The sequence below is a fragment of the Salmo salar genome, chromosome 12 (genome assembly GCF_965601325.2).
Source record: "Salmo salar chromosome 12, fSalSal1, whole genome shotgun sequence".
Taxonomy (NCBI): Eukaryota; Metazoa; Chordata; class Actinopteri; order Salmoniformes; family Salmonidae; genus Salmo; species Salmo salar.
The window spans coordinates 91056223-91082397 of NC_138302.1; the positions used below are offsets into that span (position 1 = coordinate 91056223).

General features: G+C 44.2%; 1 protein-coding gene across 1 annotated transcript; it reads left to right on the plus strand.

Moving 5' to 3' along the window:
- Positions 1-26175, plus strand: LOC106566056 (importin-9). The gene is made up of 22 exons (XM_014133867.3): positions 1-216; positions 2716-2777; positions 2929-3015; positions 3154-3355; positions 3466-3761; positions 3892-3992; positions 4203-4261; positions 6805-6956; positions 7968-8066; positions 9801-9907; positions 11427-11566; positions 11833-11995; positions 12231-12457; positions 12807-12955; positions 13309-13437; positions 13584-13859; positions 14119-14285; positions 14489-14622; positions 14803-14922; positions 24517-24633; positions 24960-25036; positions 25255-26175. Exons 1-22 carry the CDS (start codon positions 18-20, stop codon positions 25363-25365), a joined length of 3174 nt encoding a protein of 1057 aa, XP_013989342.1. The 5' UTR covers positions 1-17; the 3' UTR covers positions 25366-26175.

The following is a 26175-nucleotide window of genomic DNA, read 5'->3' on the forward strand; positions in this document are numbered from 1 at the left end:
CCAATGTTGCTGACGAGATGCTGATCTGCTCAGGCTGTGTGGGTGAAAACATGGCAGGCATGAGTGCAGCGGGTCCTGGGTCGGCTTCGGCTGCTGGACCGGTTCAACAAGGACTTAAAGAAGCCCTGATTGAGACGTTGACGGCTATCCTGTCCCCGGTTCAAGAAGTGCGAGCAGCCGCGGAGGAGCAAATAAAAGTGTTGGAAGTGACAGAAGGTAAGCATGGATGCGCGCATTGCGAGACCAGCTGATGAAGAGAGTGGAATGGCATGATAACTTCCATGCATATGGGCCTTTACGGAAAGATACATTCTAGCTAGCCAGCCACAGCATATAACACAATTACTGTCATGTTATTACTGTTAACGTTCGCTCGCTATGATAAAACAGAATATGTAGCTAACTAACTAGTTAAGATGTTCTCTCCTATTCAATTGGCTAGCAAGTGGCGCAAATTAATCTATCTAGCTAACTAACTTATTCCAACTAGCTCGTTAGCAGCTAGCTAGTTAGCTGACAGACAACCATGTGTGTGAAGCGCACTCTACCTCCATAATCCTTGCTTGCTTGTTACATTTAGCAGCAATTTGATTCCATTCTCTGTGAAGTATGTCAACACATGATGTGGTGGACCAATTCAATCAAGAAGACACTGCTTGAAATTAAAATGGCAATTTGACTAATACAAAGAGCTAGCTAGCTAGATGGGCTGACTGTATACAGCAGATAAGACATTTCTTAGTTAACGTTAGCTAGCTAGTTACCAAATTAGTTGTATCATGTTATCTCGGGCCTTGCGTTCCACTTGTAATTACAGAAGAACATAGTGTTGATGAATCTATAATCAAAGCTCAAATCGTGTTAGGGTCGCTATAGCAACCATTCGATTTGGAATGTCACGTTTTCCCGCGAATATGATTCCGTAGTATTCCCGCCTCGCGACTTCAAGCCTTTGTACACTGACATAAAATATTTGTATAACTAACCCTGTGCAGACATCATCAGTGGTTTTGACAACTTGTTTTAATTTTTCAGCAAAACAACAACGTATTGTTCCTTGTTCCCCTTTGAGTAAATTAATTTTCCATCCGTCAAATACTGCACACGCCCTTCTACCCTTTTACCCAATGCATGTTGAATGCATTATAGCTATCATATATACTATTTAGTTAGGCCAACTTTTGGAATTGTGAATATAGTTCTAATTCTAGACGTTCAGTTACATATCATTGTTTAAATATTCCCAATGTAATGTTAATAGGGAGCTAACATGGCTGTCATAGAATGTTGAAGTGTCATGTAAATACATCATAATGCAGGAAGCGCATTGGCCCAATTCTAAATACATGGCTCTAGCTATACCTAGCTATATAGCAAAGTGTAGTAACTAGCTAGCTACCCTAAATCAGCTTGCCACTAATCCAAAATACAGTGGGGGGTGAATATAGGGACAGTGTGTACAGTGCCTTTGTCTGTGGCGTTCCTCCAGCATGACTAAAAGGCTGATTGTGCAGGCTGTCTGTCGGGATCCACTGTAGTGTCACAGAAGCAAGAATGGGCCCGGCAGGCCTCTTTCTGAGGGAGCTACTCTATGTATAGCTAGAGCTGTCAGCACTAACATTGTCTCTAGGACTCTGATGTCACTCTCAGTTAAAGCTGGGACAGAGCGTGGCACATTGTAGGGATGAGGTTCTGAGTCTCACTGACTAGCCTAAAACACATTGGAAGAGTTCTCCAGTGCTTGTTGTAAATGCTCAAAGGTGCTTAATCGATGTAATGTCATAAGTGCTGAGCGATTAACCCCCCCCCCCCCCCCCCCCAAAAAGTCAGGTTTTAAACAACGAATTGGCCGACTGTTAAATTATTTGAATTCCTTTTCATTCAGTTTTTTCCTCAATGTGCAGTTTCTCTAGAGATAAATCAGATCAAGCCCAAACTGTGCGATGTAGTAGGGAGTTGTAGTTTCCAACAGGCCAATATTCTACATAGTTTAGCACATAACTTGGTAATTAACTTCAATTACCATAATCCATTGCACACCTACTTGTCAGGTCTGTGTGGGGCACGGAGCCGGGGAGAAGAACATGCGATCCAGAGGGAGAGAGAGCAGTTGCTTCGCAGTATCTCTACCTGAAAATACATGATCTAATTGACTGATAGTTGGTATTCAGCAGTCATAAAAGTATGCCTTATTTACTCTGATATAGTGATTTTGCAGCAGCTCTATAGAGATGAGATGATCACTTGGAATGAAATAATAGTTGTCAAACAAATGTACATAACAACTGAAATATTTTATTGAAGTAATGTGAATAAATGATGGTTATAAGTGATGCACAGTAATGGGCAGTCACTACCATCATGGGACTTTCATTAATTGTTTTATTCGGTTACAGCATTCAACCCACAATGTGTAGTGCACTTAATGTAAAAAAAAAAAGATAACAATAATAACAATTGAAAACCGTGTTTAATATAATTAATCCGACCTCAAATCATTAATCACTCAGCACTAAATGTGATATGTATGTATTTTTTTTCTCCAAGTCAAAGTCATGAATCCAATCATAAGAATATTTCTGACATTTTGTCCCTTCCTTGCATGCCCATCATAGTTTCCGATATTGCACATCATGTGAGGCTAATGTGATCTGATGATTGATGTGTTCTTGATGATCTGTCCACTGTGTTGATGTTGCTCCTTTTGTGTTGAAGAGTTTGGAGTCCACCTGGCGGAGCTAACTGTGGACCCTCGGGGAGCTCTGGCCATTCGTCAGGTTAGTAAGCAGAAACTGTCATTCATGTTCTATTCTAACTCTAGAAGTATTCTAGCTCTCTAATTCTATTTATATTGTGTGTGTGAGACCACATCTCAGTATCTCCTTTATTCTACTATATCAATCAATTCTACGTTTGTGTTTTGTCCAGTTGGCCTCAGTCATCCTTAAGCAGTATGTGGAGACCCACTGGTGTTCCCTGTCTGAGAAGTTCAGACCCCCAGAGACCACAGACCGGGTAAGCAAAGCGACACGTCATTCTTCCAACTAAAGAAAATGTATCATTTTTGATGGCTGACTATTTGAAAATATTTTGAGAAAGAGGAGTTACAAAATCACTGATGCTGCCTAAAATCTCTCTCTTTCTCCTCTCCAGGCCAAGGCAGCCATCAGGGAGCTGTTGCCAGGAGGTCTGAGGGAGGCCATCAGTAAGGTGCGGTCCAGTGTGGCATATGCTGTGTCGGCCATTGCCCACTGGGACTGGCCCGAGGCCTGGCCTCAGCTCTTCACCATCCTCATGGACATGCTGGTCAGTGGCGACGTCAACGCAGTGCACGGGGCCATGAGGGTACTCACAGGTACACGCACATCCCAAATTGACCCTTTTTCCTGTGCGCCGTTTCCACTCTTAACTGTTTGTATGCATGCATCTCAGTGTATTCACATCATTCTTCTGGCTTTTTCTCAGAGTTTACCCGTGAGGTGACAGACACTCAGATGCCTCTGGTGGCTCCGGTGATCCTGCCTGAGATGTACAAGATCTTCTCCATGATGGAGATCTACAGCATCCGTACCCGCTCCAGAGCCGTGGAGATCTTCTCCACCTGTGCCAACCTGATCTGTGCGATAGAGGAGCTGGAGAAGGGAGCGGCCAAGGCCCTGATCTTCCCCGTGGTGCAGCAGTTCACTGAGGCGTTCATTCTGGCCCTGCAGATGCCTGATGGACCCTCCTCAGACAGCGGCCTCAAGATGGAGGTCCTCAAGGTGAGAAGATGACCACAAGGATTTATACGCCCAGGAAGGCTAGATGAGGTTGGCCTTTTGGGATCTGTAGGTCAGATGTTATAGGTTGTCCTGATCCAACCTTCTTTTCACCTATATCTCTCTTCGCCAGGCCGTGACAGCTCTAGTGAAGAACTTCCCTAAGCCCATGGTGTCGTCCATGCAGCAGATCCTGCCCATCGTCTGGAACACCCTGACAGAGAGTGCCGCTTTATATCCTTCACACTGCTGCAACCATGTCCTCTCCACTTTCATATTACGTTAGCTCAATGTCTATTAATTCCCATAGCATTGGTTCATATCTGTCAATAATGATTGGCAATGTTCCTCTTGGAATGTGAGCTATTCACCTAACTGTAGAGGGTGATCAGGTAAACACTGGTCTGTGTCCTGAGAGTGGGGTTTCCTTAACCAGCTGTGCACTTATGTCAGAACAGAGGTCAACTACACAGAGGAGGTAGATGATCCAATTGACTCTGATGGTGAGTGCAACCTTACCGTCTTGTTCTTATTTTCATGCATTTAGATCACTTGTTATAGTTCATGATTAATTGAACTTTTAAAATGATTAAATCAATATGTTACATGGGCTGATCTAGAACATACAGTAGATGGATATAGAAAGCATTATAACATACAGTAGCAATAGATAGAATATAGATAGATAGTAGTATAGAACATAGTGAGCTATTACTATATCATTTTCTCAAGTCCTCTAGATCTGGTCCGAAGGTGTGTGTGTGTGTGTGTGTGTGTGTGTGTGTGTGTGTGTGTGTGTGTGTGTGTGTGTGTGTGTGTGTGTGTGTGTGTGTGTGTGTGTGTGTGTGTGTGTGTGTGTGTGTGTGTGTGTGTGTGTTTACAGTGCATTCGGAAAGTATTCAGACCGCTTGAATTTTTCCAAATTATGTTACGTTACAACCTTATTCTTAAATGGATTTTTAAAAATCCTCATCAATCTACACAGTGAAAATAATGACACAGTGAAATGACACAGTGAAAAAAGGTTTTTAGACATTTGAGTGAATGTATTAAAACCTGACAGAGCTTGAGAGGATCTGCTGAGAAGAATGGGAGAAACTCCCCAAATACAGGTGAGCCAAGCTTGTAGTGTCATTCCCAAGAAGACTCGAGGCTGCAATCGCTGCCAAAGGTGCTTCAGTTTTTTATTTCTAATACATTTTCACACATTTCTAAAAACCCGTTTTTGATTTGTCATTATGGGGTATTGTGTGTAGATTGATAAGGGATAAAATAATTTCATCAATTTTTGATGAAGGCTGTAACGTAACAGAATGTGGAAAAAGTCAAGGTGTCTGAATACTTTTTGTGTGTGTGTACAGTACCAGTCAAAAGTTTGGACACCTACTCATTCCAGGGCTTTTATTTTTACTCTTTTCTACGTTGTAGAATAGTAGTAAAGAGACAAACTATGAAATAACACATGGAATCATGTAGTAACCAAAAAAGTGTTAAACAAATCCAAATATATATAACATGTTTGATTCTTCAAAGTAGCCACCCTTTGCCTTGATGACAGCTTTGCGCACTCCTGGCATTCTCTCTACCAGCTTCACCTGGAATGTTTTTCCAACAGTCTTGAAGGAGTTCCCACATATGCTGAGCACTTGTTGGAAGCTTTTCCTTCACTCTGCGGTCCAACTCATCCCAAACCATCTCAATTGGGTTGCGGTTGGGTGATTGTGGTGGCCAGGTCATCTGATGCGGCACTCCATCACTGTCCTTGGTCGAATAGCCCTTACACAGCCTGGAGGTGTTTTTGGGGTCATTGTCCTGTTGAAAAACAAATGATAGTCCCACTAAGCGCAAACCAGATGGGATGGCGTATCGCTGTGGAATGCTGTGGTAGCCATGCTGGTTACGTGTGCCTTGAATTCTAAGTAAATCACAGATGATGTCACCAGCAAAGCACAATCACACCACCTCTATGCTTCACGGTGGGAACCACACATGCGTAGATCATCCGTTATCCTACTCGGCATCTCACAAAGCCACAGTGGTTGGAACCAAAACTCTCATATTTGGACTCATCAGACCAAAGGACAATTTTCCACCGGTCGAATGTCCATTCTTCGTTTTTCTTGGGCCAAGCAAGTCTCTTCTTTGTGTCCTTTAGTAGTGGTTTCTTTGCAGCAATTCGACCATGAAGGCCTGATTTCACGCAGTCTCCTCTGAACAGTCGATGTTGAGATGTGTCTGTTACTTGAGCTCTGTGAAGCATTTATTTGAGCTGCAATCGGAGGTGCAGTTAACTCTAATGAACTTATCCTCTGCAGCAGAGGTCACTCTGGGTCTTCATTTCCTGTGGCAGTCCTCATGAGAGGCAGTTTCATCATAACGCTTGATGGTTTTTGCTACTACACTTGAAGAAATGTTCAAAGTTATTAATTTTCCGCATTGACTGACCTTCATGTCTCAAAGTGATGATGGACTGTCGTTTCTCTTTGCTTATTTGAGCTGTTCTTGCCATAATATTGACTTGGTCTTTTACCAAATAGGGCTATCTTCTGTATTTCACCCCTACCTTGTCACAACAACTGATTGGCTCAAATGCATTAAGAAGGAAAGAAATTCCACAAATTAACTTTTAACAAGGCACAACTGTTAATTGAAATGCATTCCAGTTGACTACCTCATGAAGCTGGTTGAGAAAATGCCAAACGTGTGCAAAGTTGTCATCAAGGCAAAATGTGGCTACTTTGAAGAATCCATTTTTTTTGGTTACTACATGATTCCATATGTGTTATTTCATAGTTTTGAAGACTTCACTGTTATTCTACAATGTAGAAAATAGTCAAAATAAAGAAAAACCCTTGAATGAGTAAGTGTGTTCAAACTTTTGACTGGTACCGTATATGCATGCGTATGTGCCATTTTAAGAAACACTTTTATCCAAGCTACTAAGTCATCATTGTGTACATTTTACATACGGAGGGTTCCGGAAATCAAACCAATTATCCTGGCATTGAAAGCGCCATGGTCTACCAACTCTGCGTTTTTCTTCCAGGTGAGGTTCTGGGCTTTGAGAACCTGGTGTTTAGCATCTTTGAGTTTGTTCACACGTTGCTGGAGAACAGCAAGTTCAAGAGCACAGTGAAGAAGGCTCTTCCTGAGCTGATCTACTACATCATCCTCTACATGCAGATCACGGAGGATCAGGTACACACTCCCTCACTCCTGTGTATGTGTGAGAGAGACCGTTTTTTTAATGGTGCTGAGTCTGACGCAGGGTTCGCACAAGGTGCTTGAGATGTTTACACTTCTTGAATTTGTTGGTACTTAAAAAGTACTTGAATTAAAATGAGAGGAGAACAGAAAATGATCTAATATGAAAAATATTAGAAAAATGTATTGGTCTTACGAATGAATTTCCAGGCAGACGACCAAGTTTTATTTCCTCAATTGTTTCTTGCTCTGGTTGCCAGGCGAGCATTGGTAAGTCGGCCCTGAAGGGGGGAAAGACGCAATGCTGCATCATGCACTAGCACCAATTCTACATTGACTTTTTCTCTCCAGAGCTTTTTTTGCCTCAATCAAGGGGCGCCTGTGATATTCCGCTTCATCAAGCGGCAGCTGTGTTCCTGCCGTTCTGGTGGCTGTTCACGTGCCATTTTCCTCACACAGCCCACCAGCTCTTCTGCCGACCAGCGACACTAAAGCTGCCAGTTGGAATGAAGTCGCTTTTTCGTAGCTATTAATTAGTAGATTCCCAAATGTCCAATAAAAATACAATATAGTCATTAAGCTAGAATTGTGTAGTAATGCGAATAGGAAATTTGTGTTCACTGTCGCAAAACTCTGCTCATCACTACTCAAATTACAACATCAGTACTGACTTACCACTCATGTATTTAGTAAATATCTAGTGAATGCATATTATTGAGTAAAACTTGTAAGGTAGTGATGAATAGTACGTGTTTTTTTTTCTTCAAGAGGTTGAGGAGATATACTGCCATCTGGTGACGACTACGAACAATTGCATAAAAGGAACTATTACAAATTGATGGTCTTTGAAAATAAATGTTAGTGCTTGAAAAAGTACTAAAGTCTTTGAATTTGATTTGCCACTGTCTTTATAAACCCATTTGACATCATGGTTATGTGTTCCTCATCCGTAGTCTATGATGTCATGGTTGTATGTGTTCCTCATCAGTAGTCGTGTATCTGTAGATCAAGGTGTGGACGGCCAACCCCCAGCAGTTTGTGGAGGACGAGGATGACGACACTTTCTCCTACTCCGTCAGGATCTCAGCCCAGGACCTGCTACTGGTGAGCACCTCAGTCTGTGGGCAAAGCTCAAATAGCACCCTATTCCCCATATAGTGCACTACTTTTGACGTGTGTGTGTGTGTGTGTGTGTGTGTGTGTGTGTGTGTGTGTGTGTGTGTGTGTGTGTGTGTGTGTGTGTGTGTGTGTGTGAATGTGTGTGTGTGTGTGTGTGTGTGTGTGTGTGTGTGTGTGTGTGTGTGTGTGAACCCCATAGTTTACATCTAGATGTTCCGCTAGCGGAACGCCTCACCAATATCCAATGGTAGAGCGTGGCGCAAATTACAAACACCTAAAAAATGCAAAAACTTCAATTTTTCAAACATATGACTATTTTACACCATTTGAAAGACAAGACTCTCCTTTATCTAACCACATTGTCCGATTTAAAAAAGGCTTTACAACGAAAGCAAAACATTAGATTATGTCAGGAGAGTACCCAGCCAGAAATAATCACACACCCATTTTTCAAGCTAGCATATAATGTCACAAAAACCAAAACCACAGCTAAATGCAGCACTAACCTTTGATGATCTTCATCAGATGACACTCCTAGGACATTATGTTATACAATACATGCATGTTTTGTTCAATCAAGTTCATATTTATATCAAAAACCAGCTTTTTACATTAGCATGTTTTGTTCAGAACTAGCACACCCACCGAAAACCTCCGGTGAATTTACTAAATTACTCACGATAAACGTTCACAAAAAACATAACAATTATTTTAAGAATTATAGATACAGAACTCCTTTATGCAATCGCGGTGTCCGATTTTAAAATAGCTTTTCGGTGAAAGCACATTTTGCAATATTCTGAGTAGATAGCCCAGCCATCATGGCTAGCTATTTTGACACCCACCAAGTTTGGCCCTCACCAAACTCAGATTTACTATAAGAAAAATTGGATTACCTTTGCTGTTCTTCGTCAGAATGCACTCCCAGGACTTCTACTTCAACACCCAATGTTGTTTTGGTTCCAAATAATCCATAATTATATCCAAATAGCTGCGTTTTGTTCTTGCGTTCCAGACACTATCCGAAGGGTGACGCGCCGGCACGTATCGTGACAAAAAAATTCAAAATATTCCATTACCGTACTTCGAAGCATGTCAAACGCTGTTTAAAATCAATTTTTATGCGATTTTTCTCGTAAAATAGCGATAATATTCCAACCGGGAGACGTTGTTTTCGTTCAAACACTGAAAATAGAAAATGGAGTCTTCACATGCACGCGCGCACCAGTGTCATTGTTCTCAGAACGACCACTTTCCAAAAGCCCTACTGTTTTTCACCCAGGGACTGCAGAGTTATCATTCCACGTTCTGGCGCCTTCTGAGAGCCTATGGGAGCCTTAGAAAATGTCACGTTACAGCAGAGATCCTCTATTTTTGATAAAGAGGCTACAGAAGGCCAAGAAATGGTCAGACAGGGAACTTCCCATATAGAATCTTCTCAGGTTTTGGCCTGCCGTATGAGTTCTGTTATACTCACAGACACCATTCAAACAGTTTTAGAAACTTTAGGGTGTTTTCTATTCTAATTATATGCATATTCTAGTTTCTGGGCAGGAGTAATAACCAGATTAAATCGGGTACGTTTTTTATCCGTCCATGAAAATACTGCCCCCTATCCTAAACAGGTTAACTCCACAGTTACTTCTGCATGTTTATGTTCTGGTCAATGTGACCTTTCTGGAGAGAAGACTTCTCACTCCAACCCTCCTCTTCCAATAGGCTGTGGCGACAGAGTTCCAGAACGAGAGTGCGGCAGCGTTGGCTGCAGCAGCAACAAGACACCTGCAGGATGCCGAGCAGGCCAAGAACAGTGGCAACGAGCACTGGTGAGGACCACACACCAGCTGCATGACATGGCAAACAGTGGATGCCTCTTAATTAATAGTCCTTGCCTCCTGTTTGTCCTTGGCGTTGAACTGAAAACACGCGTTAGGTGAAAGCAATATGGATGCCTTTCAGGAATTTGTTTTAATCTGTCCAGGTATTTTTGTCAGTGCAGACTGAAAACAAGGTGAAGAGATTACTTTCGACCAGTGTTCCCGCGTTCTGCTACCCTGGGACTGCCCCGCAGAAGAAATATCACCCCGAGGAAAGAAGCACGAGATTGAACTTCACTCAACTTTGTAGCGTTTTTTCCACCATAGTTAACACTAACAACGTTTTGATTTACTGTGGGAATTGTGATCGAATCAATGCAATATTAGCCACTTTCAATGCAACATACCGAAACAAAACGAACTACGCAAGACTTAGTATGCAAAACTAACTATGCCGCAGATTTTGTTGTAGGCAGAAAGCATCGGAGTAGGATTCTTTTGCATTGACATGCACGTCTCAGCCCCTACTCTACACAGACCGGTGCGGCATAACCAATCAGCGCTGCAGTAGGCCTATATGCAAACAGACCATTGCCATATATGGATCTGTGCTATTCTCTTTGAACTGGATTGTGTTTACAGCATGAGCGGTCGTGAGTAGATACTGCTTGTTTTGACATCAAAGCTAGAGCTGCATGTAGCCACGTGTGCACATTTGTTCATATCCTTTGCTAGTTAGTGAGTTATTAGCCCAGTTATAGATCATTTGTAGTCAGCAATGTGGGAGTGATTGCTTCCTACAAAGCACAAAACATGTTCATGTTTAGACATCTTAGGAAAAGGGAATCGGGTAAAGCTTTTTTATTGTCTTAAAGGGGCAGTGTTGGGTTTTGAGACAGGTTTGAATAAGCTAAGTAGCCAATAGGCAGAGGGTAGAATAATTTGTCTGATTCTCTGTAATAATGTGGGAATAATAATGCATTTTATTTTGTAAAGTGGTTTCTTGCGTCAAACAACACAACAACATTTTCTGTCACCTCCTTGTCTGAAGGACAAGTGGATAAACAGATTCATGTGAAGCCCTGCATGTTTTTTTCAAAAGTCTCATGGAATGTAGGCCTACATTGAACACCACACATTGGCTGCTATCGTAGGCTGAATGATAGAACAGCTATTTCCCTGTTAAAATGTTATAGGATGCATTTTTTTCCCCGTTGTTTGAGGGTAGGCCACTCTGATAGGCCTACATTATGGTCCAAATAGCCACAGTAGCCTACTTGACCACTGTCTGAAATTATAACTTAAAGCGGGTACAGCCTCAGTGTTTGCCGTAAACGCCCGCTGAAAGTTGCACAGAATTTTCAGTGTTCAAGTTTACGCTCAATAGACCTGAAATTTGCTAAGTGACAGAAAAAAATGAGTGAACATTGCTTTCTACTATTGAGTTGCACCCCATGGCTAAACTATCACCACGCAGTCATACTGTAGGTGTGCTCTCTCCTTACTCCTGTGTTGTCCCCTCCTGCAGGTGGAAGATCCATGAGGCCTGTATGTTAGCTCTGGGCTCAGTGAAGACCATCATCACAGAGAACGTGAAGAACGGCCGTGTTCAGTTTGATATGCACGGCTTCCTGGCTAACGTCATCCTGGCTGACCTTAATCTCACAGGTTAGTCAGTCTGGGGTCGGTAGCTCATCTCCGGGCAGCCATGTTCAGTTACATAGTTTTTTCAAGAAATGTCTGATTTAGACCGCGGAACCCTGGTGGGTGGACTCACTAGTCAATCATTGACTTTGTGATCAATTGATTACGTGATCAATAAAGAGTGAGGGAGAAACAATAACCTTCAGACATCAAAGGCCTGGAGGTCTGGACTGTGACTCACGGTACAGTATATTCTTATATAATAACCCCTCCTTCCTCTCTCCCCCCAGCGGCCTCTCCGTTCCTGCTGGGCCGAGCCCTGTGGGCGGCCAGCCGCTTCACAGCAGCCATGTCCCCTGAGCTCATCCAGCAGTTCCTCCAGGCCACCGTCAGCGGCCTGCACGACAGTCAGCCCCCCTCAGTCCGCATCTCAGCCGTACGCGCCATCTGGGGGTGAGGGAGATGAAAGTTCAACACTTAAACCTCGATAGTTCTGACAAGCTGTAGATTCCACTTCTTCAGTCATCATAATAATACCAGTAAGCTAGGTCAGGTTGAAGCAGTGATGGCATACAGTAGATAGATGGATAAATCCCTCTAGTTTGTCATACAACACAAACCGTCACTACACCATAACAGTAAATGTGTTGGTATGCAGGTGGTAATTCTGTGTGTGTGCTCTCCTCAGGTACTGTGACCAGTTGAAGCTGTCCGAGAGTACCCATGTCCTGCAGCCGTTCCTGCCTGCTGTTCTGGACGGGCTGGTGCAGCTGGCAGCCCAGTTCAGCTCCGAGGTTCTCACCCTGGTCATGGAGACACTGTGTATCGTCTGCACTGTGGACCCAGCCTTCACCACCAGCGCAGAGAACAAGATCTGCCCCCTCACCATCGCCATCTTCCTCAAGTATAGTAACGGTAGGTAACTATAGTAACCTTGGCAGTTGGCGCCCTTGTATTTTATTATTAGTGTATCATTGAGTCCCATAGATAATTTAGGTATTACCATATTTTTTAATTTTACCTTTATTTAACTAGGCAAGTCAGTTAAGAACAAATTCTTATTCACAATGACGGCCTAGGAACAGTGGGTTAACTGCCTTGTTCAGGGGCAGAACGACAGATTTTTAGCTTGTCAATTCGGCGATTCGATGTAGCAACCTTTCGGTTACTGGACCATCGCTCTAACCACTAGGCTACCTGCTGCTATGACTGTCCATTCCTTACAGATCAACCCATGTGCCTCTATCATACTTTCTCTCCCCAGACCCGGTGGTGGCGTCTCTGGCCCAGGACATCTTTAAGGAACTGGCCCAGATCGAGGCGTGCCAGGGCCCCATGCAGATGCGCCTCATCCCCACCCTGGTCAGCATCATGCAGGCCCCGCCTGACAAGATCCCCTCCGGTCTGTGTGCAGTAAGTCACCACTGGCTTGGTGCCTCTAGCTACTATGGAAGTGGTTCATTTACAGCAGCACTGTGTGTCGGGGCCTAACAGAGTTGGTCTCAACTCCATTGGTAGTACTCACCAACCCAGGGCCTAGGCTACAGGGGTGTGAAGGCTTTTATTCCAGCCAGGTACTCAAACATATGATTTAACTAATCAAGTAGTCATTTCCTTGACTTAGTTAAATCTGGTGTGTTAGTGCTGGGCTGGAATAAAAGCCTGCACTCTCCAGGACAATGTTTGGTGGTCTGGCCTCCTTATTTACTATCAACGTTTAGGGTTCTAGTCAGTCATATGTTGACTGACTGTGTTCACCCTGACAGACCGCCATAGACATCTTGACCACGGTGGTCCGACACACCAAACCCCCGCTCTCTGAGATGCTGGTCTGCCAGGCCTTCCCTGTGGTGGCCCAGTGTACCCTCCGCACAGACGACAACACCACAATACAGGTACACACATACAGACACACTGAGAAGGACTCAAAGATGTTAATACCAACTGTTCTTACACCAGTACACTTTGTAATTATATATTTTTCTCCCTGTATATATAAATTCATGGAAATTAAATGAACTCTAACCCCATTCTCTTCCAGAACGGGGGTGAGTGTCTGCGGGCGTATGTGTCAGTGGCCCTGGAGCAAGTGGGCCAGTGGAGGGACACGGAGGGCCACAGTGGTCTGTGGTACGTGATGCAGGTGGTCAGTCAACTACTTGACCCCAGGACATCAGAGTTCACCGCTGCCTTTGTGGGCCGCCTGGTGTCCACGCTGATCGCCCGCGCCGGCACCGAGCTTGGAGAGCAGTTAGACCAAATCCTCAGAGCCATCCTCAGCAAGATGCAGCAGGCCGAGACCCTCAGCGTCATGCAGGTAGGAAGCAACAATTCTGTTTGTCCATCTCTGGAACTTTCCTCTTTAAATCTATCAGTGTTCTCTGTGATGTTGAAGTTTCAACACGCCAAGCTGTCGGTATTCAATTTATACTAGCATCAATGTTGTCCAGCAATTACTTTATTGCCACCCATATAGACCCTGTTGACATTCGACTCCTCTCCTCCTCTCCCCTAGTCTCTGATCATCTCTCCTCCAGTCTCTGATCATCTCTCTCTCCTCTCCTCCTCTCCCCCAGTCTCTGATCATGGTATTTGCCCACCTGGTCCACTCTCAGCTGGAGCCTCTGTTGGAGTTCCTGTGCAGTCTGCCGGGTCCAACGGGGAAACCAGCCCTGGAGTTTGTCATGGCTGAGTGGATGAGCCGACAGCACCTCTTCTACGGACAGTACGAGGGTAAAGTCAGGTGAGTGCTTAGGGCCGTCCCCGGAGCATCCACATTCCTCAAGATAGATGGTAGAGTAGAATATTTTCAACTTGGTGAAGAAAAGGTGTGTTCCTCTCTGTACTCCCCTTTCCACCTTTTTATGACCTGGAATTGATCCTATTTTTTTCCCTTCCCTTTTGTAATGTTTGTGTTTCCCCGTCTCCTGTGTTGTCCCTGTGCAGTACGGTAGCCCTGTGTAAGCTGCTGCAGCACGGCCTCAACACCAATGACAAGCGTCTCCAGGACATCGTGGTCAAGGGAGAGGAGATCTTTGGCCCTGACGAGGGCATCCGCACACGCTCCAAGTCTGCCAAGAGTACGACCCACAGCTCACTTCTCTAATTTAGCATTTAGGACACAAAAAATATCCTCCCCCATTATCTTGTCTAATGTATGACAAGGGGTGCATTGGCTATATGCTTCTGTTGGTGGCCCAACTCTTTGATGGTATGCACATCTTACAGTGTGGCTGTAAGGTCTGTCTGTCTCTCTCCAGATCCAGAGAAGTGGACCAACATTCCATTGCTAGTGAAGGTCTTTAAGCTGATTGTCAATGAGCTGTCTTCAGTGGTGGAGGCCAACACAACCAGAGCTGCCGCAGCAGACTGGAGTCAAGGTCAGGGTTGTGGCGGTCGTTACATTTTGTCAGCCGGTGATTGTCATTCAAATAACTGCCAGTCTCACGGTAATAAATTGTTAATTAATATAAACACCTTCTGCATCGCTGGCTTCCACACACAGCCTACAACCCACTGATGCAGACCTTCGAAACAGATACATTTTAAAAACTCGAATAAATCCATTTTAATATAGCCTACACCTTCACAATGAATCTATTTATTTTAGGCAGGTCTAAAGAAACAGGCTTTTCTTTATCATATTTCAGAAGAACAGAATAGCATATTCTGAGTCATCCTTATGCCAGGTCCTGATCTGGCTATGCCATATGGCTGTGGGCTATACTAGTTCATTTAGCAGGCAAGGTTTGCTTATATTTCCTGTGGCATTTATTTTATAGTAAGAACAATGCAATTGAACACAGCTGAATAAAATAGAAAGGATATTTTTCCCCAAACAATTTTCGAGGGAGTGTTCTGTGTTGAGCAATTAACAAAGAAACAGGTCCTCCTATGTGTTTCTAATTTAGAGTTATTTATGCTACTTTAGTTGTGATACAAACGTTAGAATGTATTAGAAATCAAAACATATAGCCTAAGGCTGCATGATGTGACGAAGTATGAAAAAAGTCGCATGAAAGTGAAGCGCTCTGTTTCTTGCACAGGCTGCACTGCACATCAGTCTCTCATTCACAATTTGACAAGGACTTGATAATATGCTCACGCAGTATTTTCAATTTAATATTCTCTTCGCATATAGCCTACACTACATGACCAAAAGTATGTGGACACCTGCTCGTCAAACATCTCATTCCAAAATCATGGGCATTAATATGTAGTTGGTCCCCCCGGCGTTTCCACTGCTTCAGAGTCCAATGGCACCGAGCTTTACGCCACTCCAGCTGACGCTTGGCATTGCACATGGTGATCTTAGACTTGTGTGCAGCTGCTCGGCCATGGAAACCCATTTCATGAAGCTCCAGACGAACAGTTCTTGTGCTGACGTTGCTTCCAGGCAGTTTGGAACTTGGTAGTGAGATTTGCAACCGAGGACAAACTATTTTTACGTGCTTCATCACTCAGCCACCCTGTTCTGTGAGCTTGTGTGGCCTTCCACTTCGCAGCTGAGCCGTTGTTGCTCCTAGACGTTTCCACTTCACTATAACAGAGCTTACAGTTGATCGGGGCAGCTCTAGCAGGGCAAAAAATTGTCTAACTTGTTGGAAAGGTGGCATCTTATGATGGTGTCACGTTGAAAGTCACTGAGCTCTTCAGTAAGGCCGTTCTACTTCCAATGTTTGTCTATGGAGATTGCATGGCTGTGTGTTCAATTTTATACACCTGTCAGCAACGGGTGTGGCTGAAATAGCCGAGTCCACTAATTTGAAGGGGTGTCCACATATTTTTGTGTATATGTGTGGAATTATTTTTGATTAAGAATGGCCCACAAAAAAAGTCATCCATAGCCTGCTCTCAAATAGCAAATGGAGGTTACGTGCAGATACTTTTTTTAATATGCCAGGTAGGCTACACCATTTGTAAAGCGGATTAATGTGCTTAATTTTTAATTGAGAAATAAATATAGCAGGACTAGAAACCTGGGATCCGCTTGTATTGTATAGTGGCTAGTCAAAAGTATGTTGAATTGAAATACATTTGCCAAGGTTATAGAATTACTGCTGTCTGTTCAGAAAGATATTAAATAATTAATAATAGCCTACTACACCGTGAGAAGGCCTATAATTTAGCCGTAGAGGATCAGTAGCTTCTTTTTTTTAAATGCCTAGCTGTGTATTGTGTGTAGCCCAATAAGGCATGGCATACAGCTGAGAACGCACATCAAATCTGTCAGTGAACAGCATGCAGACAAAACAGGCCTTTCGCAAGATTTCAAATACAATCGAAGGGTAACAGGTTGGAAAGCAAATGGCTCCTGCTGAAAAGACAATGCTGTAGTCTATCAAAATATTTGATCAACTTCTAAATATGGTTTTACTACGTAAAACTAGAGACAGGCGTTTGGCACGAACACATAGGCCATTACCAGCGAGTGATCTGCGTATCATTGGGTGAGGCATTGAAACTGGAAAGCTTTTTTAGGACTATAATTTCCTCATATTGTAGCCTACAATATATCTCCACACACCTAGGCCTAGACTATTGATGGATTCAAGACAAGATCGTTTTTATTGATCTCAGGCTACTTTGACACGAACAAACTATCATTTACAGTGGCAAGAAAAAGTATGTGAACCCTTTGGAATTACCTCGATTTCTGCATAAATGTGTCATAAAATTTGATCTGATTTTCATCTAAGTCACAACAGTAGACAAACACAGTCTGCTTAAACTAATTACACACAAACAATTATACGTTTTCATGAACTTTATTGAACACACCGTGTAAACTTTCACAGTGCAGGGTGGGAAAAGTATGTGAACCCTTGGATTTAATAACTCGTTGACCATCCTTTTTGCAGCAATAACCTCAACCAAACATTTTCTTTCGTTGCGGATCAGACCTGCACAACAGTCCGGAGGAATTTTGGACCATTTCTCTATACAAAACTATATCAGTTCAGCAATATTCTTGGGATGTCTGGTGTGAACCGCTCTTGAGGTCATGCCACAGCATCTCAATCGGGTTGAGGTCAGGACTCTGACTGGGCCACTCCAGAAGGCGTATTTTCTTCTGTTGAAGCCATTCTGTGTTTGATTTACTTCTGTGTTTTGAATCGTTGACCTGTTGCATCACCCAACTTCTGTTGAGCTTCAATTGGTGGACAGATAGCTTTACATTCTCCTGCAACATGTCTTGATAAACTTGGGAATTCATTTTTCCGTCAATGATAGCAAGCTGTCCAGGCCCAGAGGCAGCAAAGCAGCCCCAAACTGTGTTACTCCTGCCACCATACTTTACAGTGGGGATGAGGTTTTGATGTTGGTGTACTGTGCCATTTTTTTCTCCACACATAGTGGTGTGTGTTCCTTCCAAACAACTCAACTGTAGTTTCATCTGTCCACAGAATATTTTGCCAATAGCGCTGTGGAACATTCAGGTGCTATTTTTCGAACTTCAGACGTGCAGCAATGTTTTTTTTTTTGGACAGCAGTGGCTTCTTCCGTGGTGTCCTCCCATGAACAACATTCTTGTTTAGTGTTTGACGTATCGTAGACTCGTCAGAGATGTTATCGTGTTCCAGAGAGTTCTGTAAGTCTTTAGCTGACGCTCTAGGATTCTTCTTAACCTCATTGACCATTCTGCGCTGTGCTCTTGCAGTTCATCTTTGCAGGACAGCCACTCCTAGGGAGAGTAGCAACAGTGCTGAACTTTCTCCATTTATAGTCAATTTGTCTTACCATGGACTGATGAACATCAAGGCTTTTAGAGATACTTTTGTAACCCTTTCCAGCTTTATGCAAGTCAACAATTCTTAATCGTAGGTCTTTTGAGATCTCTTTTGTTCAAGGCATGGGTCACATGCTTCTCAAATTCTCAAATTTTGTGAGTGTTTTTTATAGGGCGGGGCAGCTCTAACCAACATCTCCAATCTCGTCTCATTGATTGGACTCCAGGTCAGCTGACACCCGACTCCAATTAGCTTTTGGAGAAGTCATTAGCCTAGGGGTTCACATACTTTTTCCAACCTACACTGTGAATGTTTTAAATGATGTATCCAATATAGACAAGGAAAAATACAATAATTTGTGATTACTTTAATCACACGGTGTTTGTCTATGGTTGTGACAGATGAAGATCAGATCAAATTTTATGACCAATTTATGCAGAAATCCAGGTAATTCCGAAGGGTTCACATACTTTTTCTTGCCACTGTAGATCATTTGTGCAGTATTAAAATAGATTATGCCAGTCTTCAGTCATGTAAAAGGACTTAGAATTGCATGAAATGTGTTTGTAAAAGGACACATTTTTCCGGACAGTAGGCTACTAAAAATGTTCCCCATTTGTGCAACTACTGTAAGTGCCTCAACTCTACTGCTCTATGCCACTATGCAAATACAATGATATGTATGCAATGCTTTATTATAAATGTGAATTATTATTATTATTTATTCTCCATGTGTTCTGGTACCTCAGAGGTCCCCAGGTCAACGCCCTCTCGAGCTCACTTTTTGTTCTGGCACCTTCAGATTTTCACAAATTTAGGCACCGGTCTTTACGTATTCTAAATAATGTGTGAAATTAGTTTAGAATGGTCCATTATCATGCACCTGTCAGAACAGAAGCGATGTGCTTAAAACATGGAATGTTGAGAAATAAATATAATAGGCCTAGCCTTTAGAAAGATGACGGGTTCCTCATTGAGGCCATCAAAACTCTGTTTTCTCATGTAGTTGCATCGCCTATAGAAATGTTGCGCAACAGAAACACTTACTTTATTCCATGCACCAACCAGCTATGAGGAGCTGGCTCTCGCTGCCACTCAAACTCTGAATGCCAGGGCTCTCATGAAATGTTTGATTCAATTTTTTGATTGCCTTTGTATTGATGTCAGTAATAAAAGAGCGCTGAGTACATTTACATTACATTTAAGTCATTTAGCAGACGCTCTTATCCAGAGCGACTTACAAATTGGTGCATTCACCTTATGATATCCAGTGGACAACCACTTTACAATAGTGCATCTAAATCTTTTAAGGGGGGGGGGGGGGGGGGGTTAGAAGGATTACTTTATCCTATCCTAGGTATTCCTTAAAGAGGTGGGGTTTCAGGTGTCTCTGGAAGGTGGTGATTGACTCCGCTGTCCTGGCGTCGTGAGGGAGCTTGTTCCACCATTGGGGTGCCAGAGCAGCGAACAGTTTTGACTGGGCTGAGCGGGAACTGTGCTTCCTTAGAGGTAGGGGGGCCAGCAGGCCAGAGGTGGATGAACGCAGTGCCCTTGTTTGGGTGTAGGGCCTGATCAGAGCCTGAAGGTATGGAGGTGCCGTTCCCTTCACAGCTCCGTAGGCAATCACCATGGTCTTGTAGCGGATGCGAGCTTCAACTGGAAGCCAGTGGAGAGAGCGGAGGAGCGGGGTGACGTGAGAGAACTTGGGAAGGTTGAACACCAGACGGGCTGCGGCGTTCTGGATGAGTTGTAGGGGTTTAATGGCACAGGCAGGGAGCCCAGCCAACAGCGAGTTGCAGTAATCCAGACGGGAGATGACAAGTGCCTGGATTAGGACCTGCGCCGCTTCCTGTGTGAGGCAGGGTCGTACTCTGCGAATGTTGTAGAGCATGAACCTACAGGATCGGGTCACCGCCTTGATGTTAGTGGAGAACGACAGGGTGTTGTCCAGGATCACGCCAAGGTTCTTAGCACTCTGGGAGGAGGACACAAGGGAGTTGTCAACCGTGATGGCGAGATTATGGAACGGGCAGTCCTTCCCCGGGAGGAAGAGCAGCTCCGTCTTGCCGAGGTTCAGCTTGAGCTGGTGATCCGTCATCCACACTGATATGTCTGACAGACATGCAGAGATGCGATTCGCCGCCTGGTTATCAGAAGGGGGAAAGGAGAAGATTAATTGTGTGTCGTCTGCATAGCAATGATAGGAGAGACCATGTGAGGATATGACAGAGCCAAGTGACTTGGTGTATAGCGAGAATAGGAGAGGGCCTAGAACAGAGCCCTGAGGGACACCAGTGGTGAGAGCGCATGGTGCGGAGACAGATTCTCGCCACGCCACCTGGTAGGAGCGACCTGTCAGGTAGGACGCAATCCAAGCGTGGGCCGCGCCGGAGATGCCCAACTCGGAGAGGGTGGAGAGGAGGATCTGATGGTTCACAGTATCAAAGGCAGCAGATTGGTCTAGAAGGATGAGAGCAGAGGAGAGAGAGTTAGCTTTAGCAGTGCGGAGAGCCTCCGTGACACAGAGAAGAGCAGTCTCAGTTGAATGCCCAGTCTTGAAACCTGACTGATTAGGATCAAGAAGGTCATTCTGAGAGAGATAGCAGGAGAGCTGGCCAAGGACGGCACGTTCAAGAGTTTTGGAGAGAAAAGAAAGAAGGGATACTGGTCTGTAGTTGTTGACATCGGAGGGATCGAGTGTAGGTTTTTTCAGAAGGGGTGCAACTCTCGCTCTCTTGAAGACGGAAGGGACGTAGCCAGCGGTCAAGGATGAGTTGATGAGCGAGGTGAGGTAGGGGAGAAGGTCTCCGGAAATGGTCTGGAGAAGAGAGGAGGGGATAGGGTCAAGTAGGCAGGTTTGTTGGGCTGCCGGCAGTCACAAGACGCGAGATTTCATCTGGAGAGAGAGGGGAGAAAGAGGTCAAAGCACAGGGTAGGGCAGTGTGAGCAGGACCAGCGGTGTCGTTTGACTTAGCAAACGAGGATCGGATATCGTCAACCTTCTTTTCAAAATGGTTGACGAAGTCATCCGCAGAGAGGGAGGGGGGGGAAGGAGGATTCAGGAGGGAGGAGAAGGTAGCAAAGAGCTTCCTAGGGTTAGAGGCAGATGCTTGGAATTTAGAGTGGTAGAAAGTGGCTTTAGCAGCAGAGACAGAAGAGGAGAATGTAGAGAGGAGGGAGTGAAAGGATGCCAGGTCCGCAGGGAGGCGAGTTTTCCTCCATTTCCGCTCGGTTGCTCGGAGCCCTGTTCTGTGAGTACCGGCCGGTACTCCTAATGGCCATCACAGCGCAGTTTTGGAGAAGCCTAGTTACTGTGACTCAACGGTCACATGGATTTGACTGCAGTAATGACTCCTGGCTGCCGGTGTGACGGTAGCACGGTCACCGTAACAGCCCTAGTCAAGGTGAAGCATCACAGCTATGTAACGGTCACACACCACGTCACACATGTCAATGTCTCTTTTTGGCTTTGAGGGTATAATTCAGCCAAATTACAAAATGATACTGAACAAAAATATAAAAGCAACATGTAAAGTGTTGGTCCCATGTTTCATGATCTGAAATATAAGATCCCAGGAATTGTCCATATGCACAAAAAGCTTATTTCTCATTGTGTGCACAAATTTGCTTACATCCCTGTTAATGAGCATTTCTCCTTTGTGAAGATAATCCATCCACTTGACAGGTTTGGCATATCAAGAAGCTGATTAAACAGCATGATCATTACACGGGTGCACCTTGTGCTGGGGAAAATAAAAGGCCACTCAAAAATGTTTTGTCACACAACACAATTCTGAAGGAGCGTGCAATTGGTATGCTGACTGCAGGAATGTCTACCAGAGCTGTTTCCAATTAATTTAATATTCATTTCTTTACCATAAACTGCCTCCAACGTCGTATTAGAGAATTTGGCAGTACGTCCAACTGGCCTCACAACCACTGACCCCGTGTAACCACGCCAGACCAGGATGCCACATCCGGCTTCTTCGCCTGCAGGATCATCTGAGACCAGCCACCCGGATAGCTGATGAAACTGTGGGTTTGCACAACCGAAGAATTTCTGCACAAACTGTCAGAAACCGTCTCCGAGTAGCTCATCTGTGTGCTTGTCATCCTCACAAGGGTCTTGACCTGCCTGCAGTTTGGTGTCGTAACTGACTTTCAGTGGGCAAATGCTCAAATTTGATTTTATCATCGAACACAATTGCAATTTAAATGCACAGAGATACCATGATGAGATCCTGATGCCTATTGAAATCCATAGATTAGGGCCTGATTAATATATTTCAATTGACTGACTTCCTTATATGAACAGTAACTCTGTGAAATCTTTGAAAATGTTGAGTTTAATATTTTAGTTTAGTGTATATATTTACTTCCCCGTCTCCCTTAATCTGCATCGGATGTGCTCATAAATGTGCTGCTACTCATAGAATGTTTCAGAGATATCGAGTTATAGTTGGCTACTGCGTGCATTTCATCAAATGCTCTTGTCAAACAACCAATAATAATGTGTGCCTCTGGTTCTTTGGGGCGGCAGGTAGCCTGGTGGTTAGAGCTGTGGGCAGGTAACCGAAAAATTGCTGGATCGAATCCTCGAGCTGACATGGTAAAAATCTATTGTTCTGCCCCTGAGCAAGGCAGTTAACCCACTGTTCCCCGGGCGCCGGAGACGTGGATGTCGATTTAAGGCAGCCCTCCACACCGCTCTGATTCAGAGGGGTTGGGTTAAATGCGGTAGACGCATTGTACAACTGACTAGGTATCCCCTTTCCCTGTTTTTGTTCCGGACTACGTTCTCACTTGCAGCGAACCGTACCACGGTACGAATTGAATCGGACCAAGCCCATCCAAATGTATTAAATTAAAAACAGATATCACATTTACATAAGTATTCAGACCCTTTACTCATACTTTGTTGAAGCACCTTGTGCTTTGTTGCAGCAATTACAGCTTGAGTCTTCTTGGGTATGATGCTACAAACTTGGCACACCTCTATTTGGGGAGTTTCTCCCATTCTTATCTGCAGATCCTCTCAAGCTCTGTGCTCTAGAGATGTTTGATCGGGTTCAAGTCCGGGCTCTGGCTGGGCCACTCAAGGACATTGAGACTTGTCCCAAAGCCATCCTTGTGTTGTCTTGGCTGTGTCCTTTGGGTCATTGTCCTGTTGGAAGGTGAACCTTCACCCCAGTCTGATGTCTGGAGCAGGTTTTCATCAAGGATCTCTCTGTACTTTGCTCCATTCATCTTTGCCTCGATCCTGACTAGTCTCCCAGTCCCTGCCGCTGAAAAACATCCCAACAGCATGATGCTGCCACCACCACAGAGGAACTCTGGAGCTCTGTCCGTGACCATCAGGTTCTTGGTCACCTCCCTGACCAAGGCCCTTCTCCCCCGACTGCTCAGTTTGGCCGGGCGGCCAGCTCTAGGAAGAGTCTTGGTGGTTCCAAACTTGTTCCATTTAAGAATGATGGATGACACTGTGTTCTTGGGGAGCTTCAATGCTGCAGACATTTTTTGGTACCCTTCCCCAGTGCTGTGCCTCGACACATTCTTGTTTCGGAGCTCTACAGACAATTCTTTCGACTTCATGGCTTGGTTTTTGCTCTGACAAGCTCTGTCAACTGTGGGACCTTATATATACACGTGTGTGTGTGTGTGTGTGTGTGTGTGTGTGTGTGTGTGTGTGTGTGTGTGTGTGTGTGTGTGTGTGTGTGTGTGTGTGTGTGGGCCTTTACAAATCATGTCCAATCAATTCAATGGAAACAGGATGCACCGGAGCTCAATTTCGAGTCTCATAGCAAAGGGTCTGAATACTTGTGAATAAGGGATTTTATTACATTTTTTATAAATTTGATGAAAATTCTAAACCTGTTTTCGCTTTGTCATTATGGGGTATTGTAGATTGAGGACTTTATTTTTAATTTAATCTATTTTAGAATAAGTCTTAAGGTAACAAAATGTGGGAAAAGTGAAGGGGTCTGAATTCTTTCCGAATGCACTGTATGTAATATAATATATACCCTATAGCAGACGCTTTTATCCAAAGTGACTTAGACATGCGTGCATGCATTTTACAAATGGGTGGTCCTGGGAATTTTCCCACTAGCATTGCAAGCGCCACGCTCTACCAAATGAGCTACAGAGGACCACAAACGGCTTTCGTATGTGTGTGTTTAGTATTGTGAAGGCAAGTAAGCCCAGTTGAATCTAATCCCAAACTGTTTGGTTGTGTCACTGCAGATTCAGGTGGAATGTGGGAGGACCAGGAGGCAGAGGAGGAGGAGGAGGAGGATGATGAGGAGGATGAAGGGCTGGCCGGGCAGCTGCTATCTGACCTCATCGCTTCCAACAAATATGGTGAGGATAGACCAAAATAAGTTGATGCTGGATAGTAAACAATGCCGAAAAAGACTGCGCAAAAAAATGAACAGAAGTAATCAAGGCACTCATGTAGTGGAATAATTTAAAAGCCCTTATTATTTATGGCTTATGCTTAGTAAGAATGAAAAATGCACCGAAGCGTTGCGGCTACAAAAGAATTCATCATGGTGACAAAATAACTTCACTCTCTCAGGCTCTCCTAGAGGTCTGGCTCCTCCATCAGTGTAGTAGGCAACCATCTTGGTTTTGGGGCTCTATCTGCCATGTTTCACAGGTATCAAAATGTATTTTGAATCTCTCAGATGAAGACTACTATGAAGATGATGATGAGGAGGATCCAGATGCCTTGAAGGACCCCATATATCAGATAGACCTTCAGGTAATGCCTCACTAATCTACTGATCTGTCATTCAGATTTAGTTCACAAAAACATGACTACTTAGGGCTGACGTGGTTGTGCTCCAACTATGCCCTCTTAATTGACCTTAAGGATATTGATCAAGTTGTATTGAACAGATTTCAACGGTTTGTCCTTTCGGTTGAATTTGAATGTGTTAAATTGACTTTAAATAAAGTTTGTTGTACTGTGTGTTCCAGGCCTACCTGACAGATTTCCTGACCCAGTTTGCCCAGTCGCCGTGCTACAGCATGTTTTCTGGACATCTCAATGACGCTGAGAGGAGAGTCCTGCAGACTATTGGCATCTAAACCTGCTTCCATCCACTTCCCTATGTCAACCCTACTAGAACGCTCTTGCCCAATCCCTCACGCTCACCAACCAATCACCAACCCCTGAGTGTGGGAGAGGCTCTGATTGGCCAAGCAGTTGTTGATGCTTTACCTACATCTCCAACAGAAGAACATGGGGAGGTAAAGCGGTAGAGAAGAGACAGACATGACTTACCCATAACATCCTGTCTCTCTATTCTGACTTAAAGGATGACCAGGAAAAGACTGCGGACTTGTGGAGGGAGGTGACGGAAGAAGTTCGAGAGAGGGTCATGAGGGACACCCTGGTTTGTTCCCACGGAGGGCTGGGAGACAGTTGTGGGAGACACCTCCTTAGTGTCTCCTCGCTCCTCTGCCCTGTTGTACTTGTGGGAGGACTTTGGAATGTGATGGAGGGGTTGATGTTTTGCAATGGGACAGGCAGGCAGGGCAGCTGTGATAAATGAACGGAGTCTTTACTGTGTCCCATTTGTAACTCGACCCACTTATTTTTGTGCTTCTGTAAAAAAATTAAAAATAAACTTCCAAGAGGCAAAAGAAACTTCATGACGACGGACAGACAAAGAGAAACATATCTTTGAGACTGCGTAAGAAACTTTGGTGGCCTTGTTTTCAGAAACCATTGACTTTTCTGATTGGGATGAAAACCTTGAGGACTTCTGGTTGCGACTGGGGCCTGGGTGGTTATGGGGGATTCACGCCGTTGCCATGGTGACTCACAGCCTTTTCATTTCCCTTTACCCACTAGTTGGGATGAAATTTCTCAATAAAAGTCCCAATAGGACACCA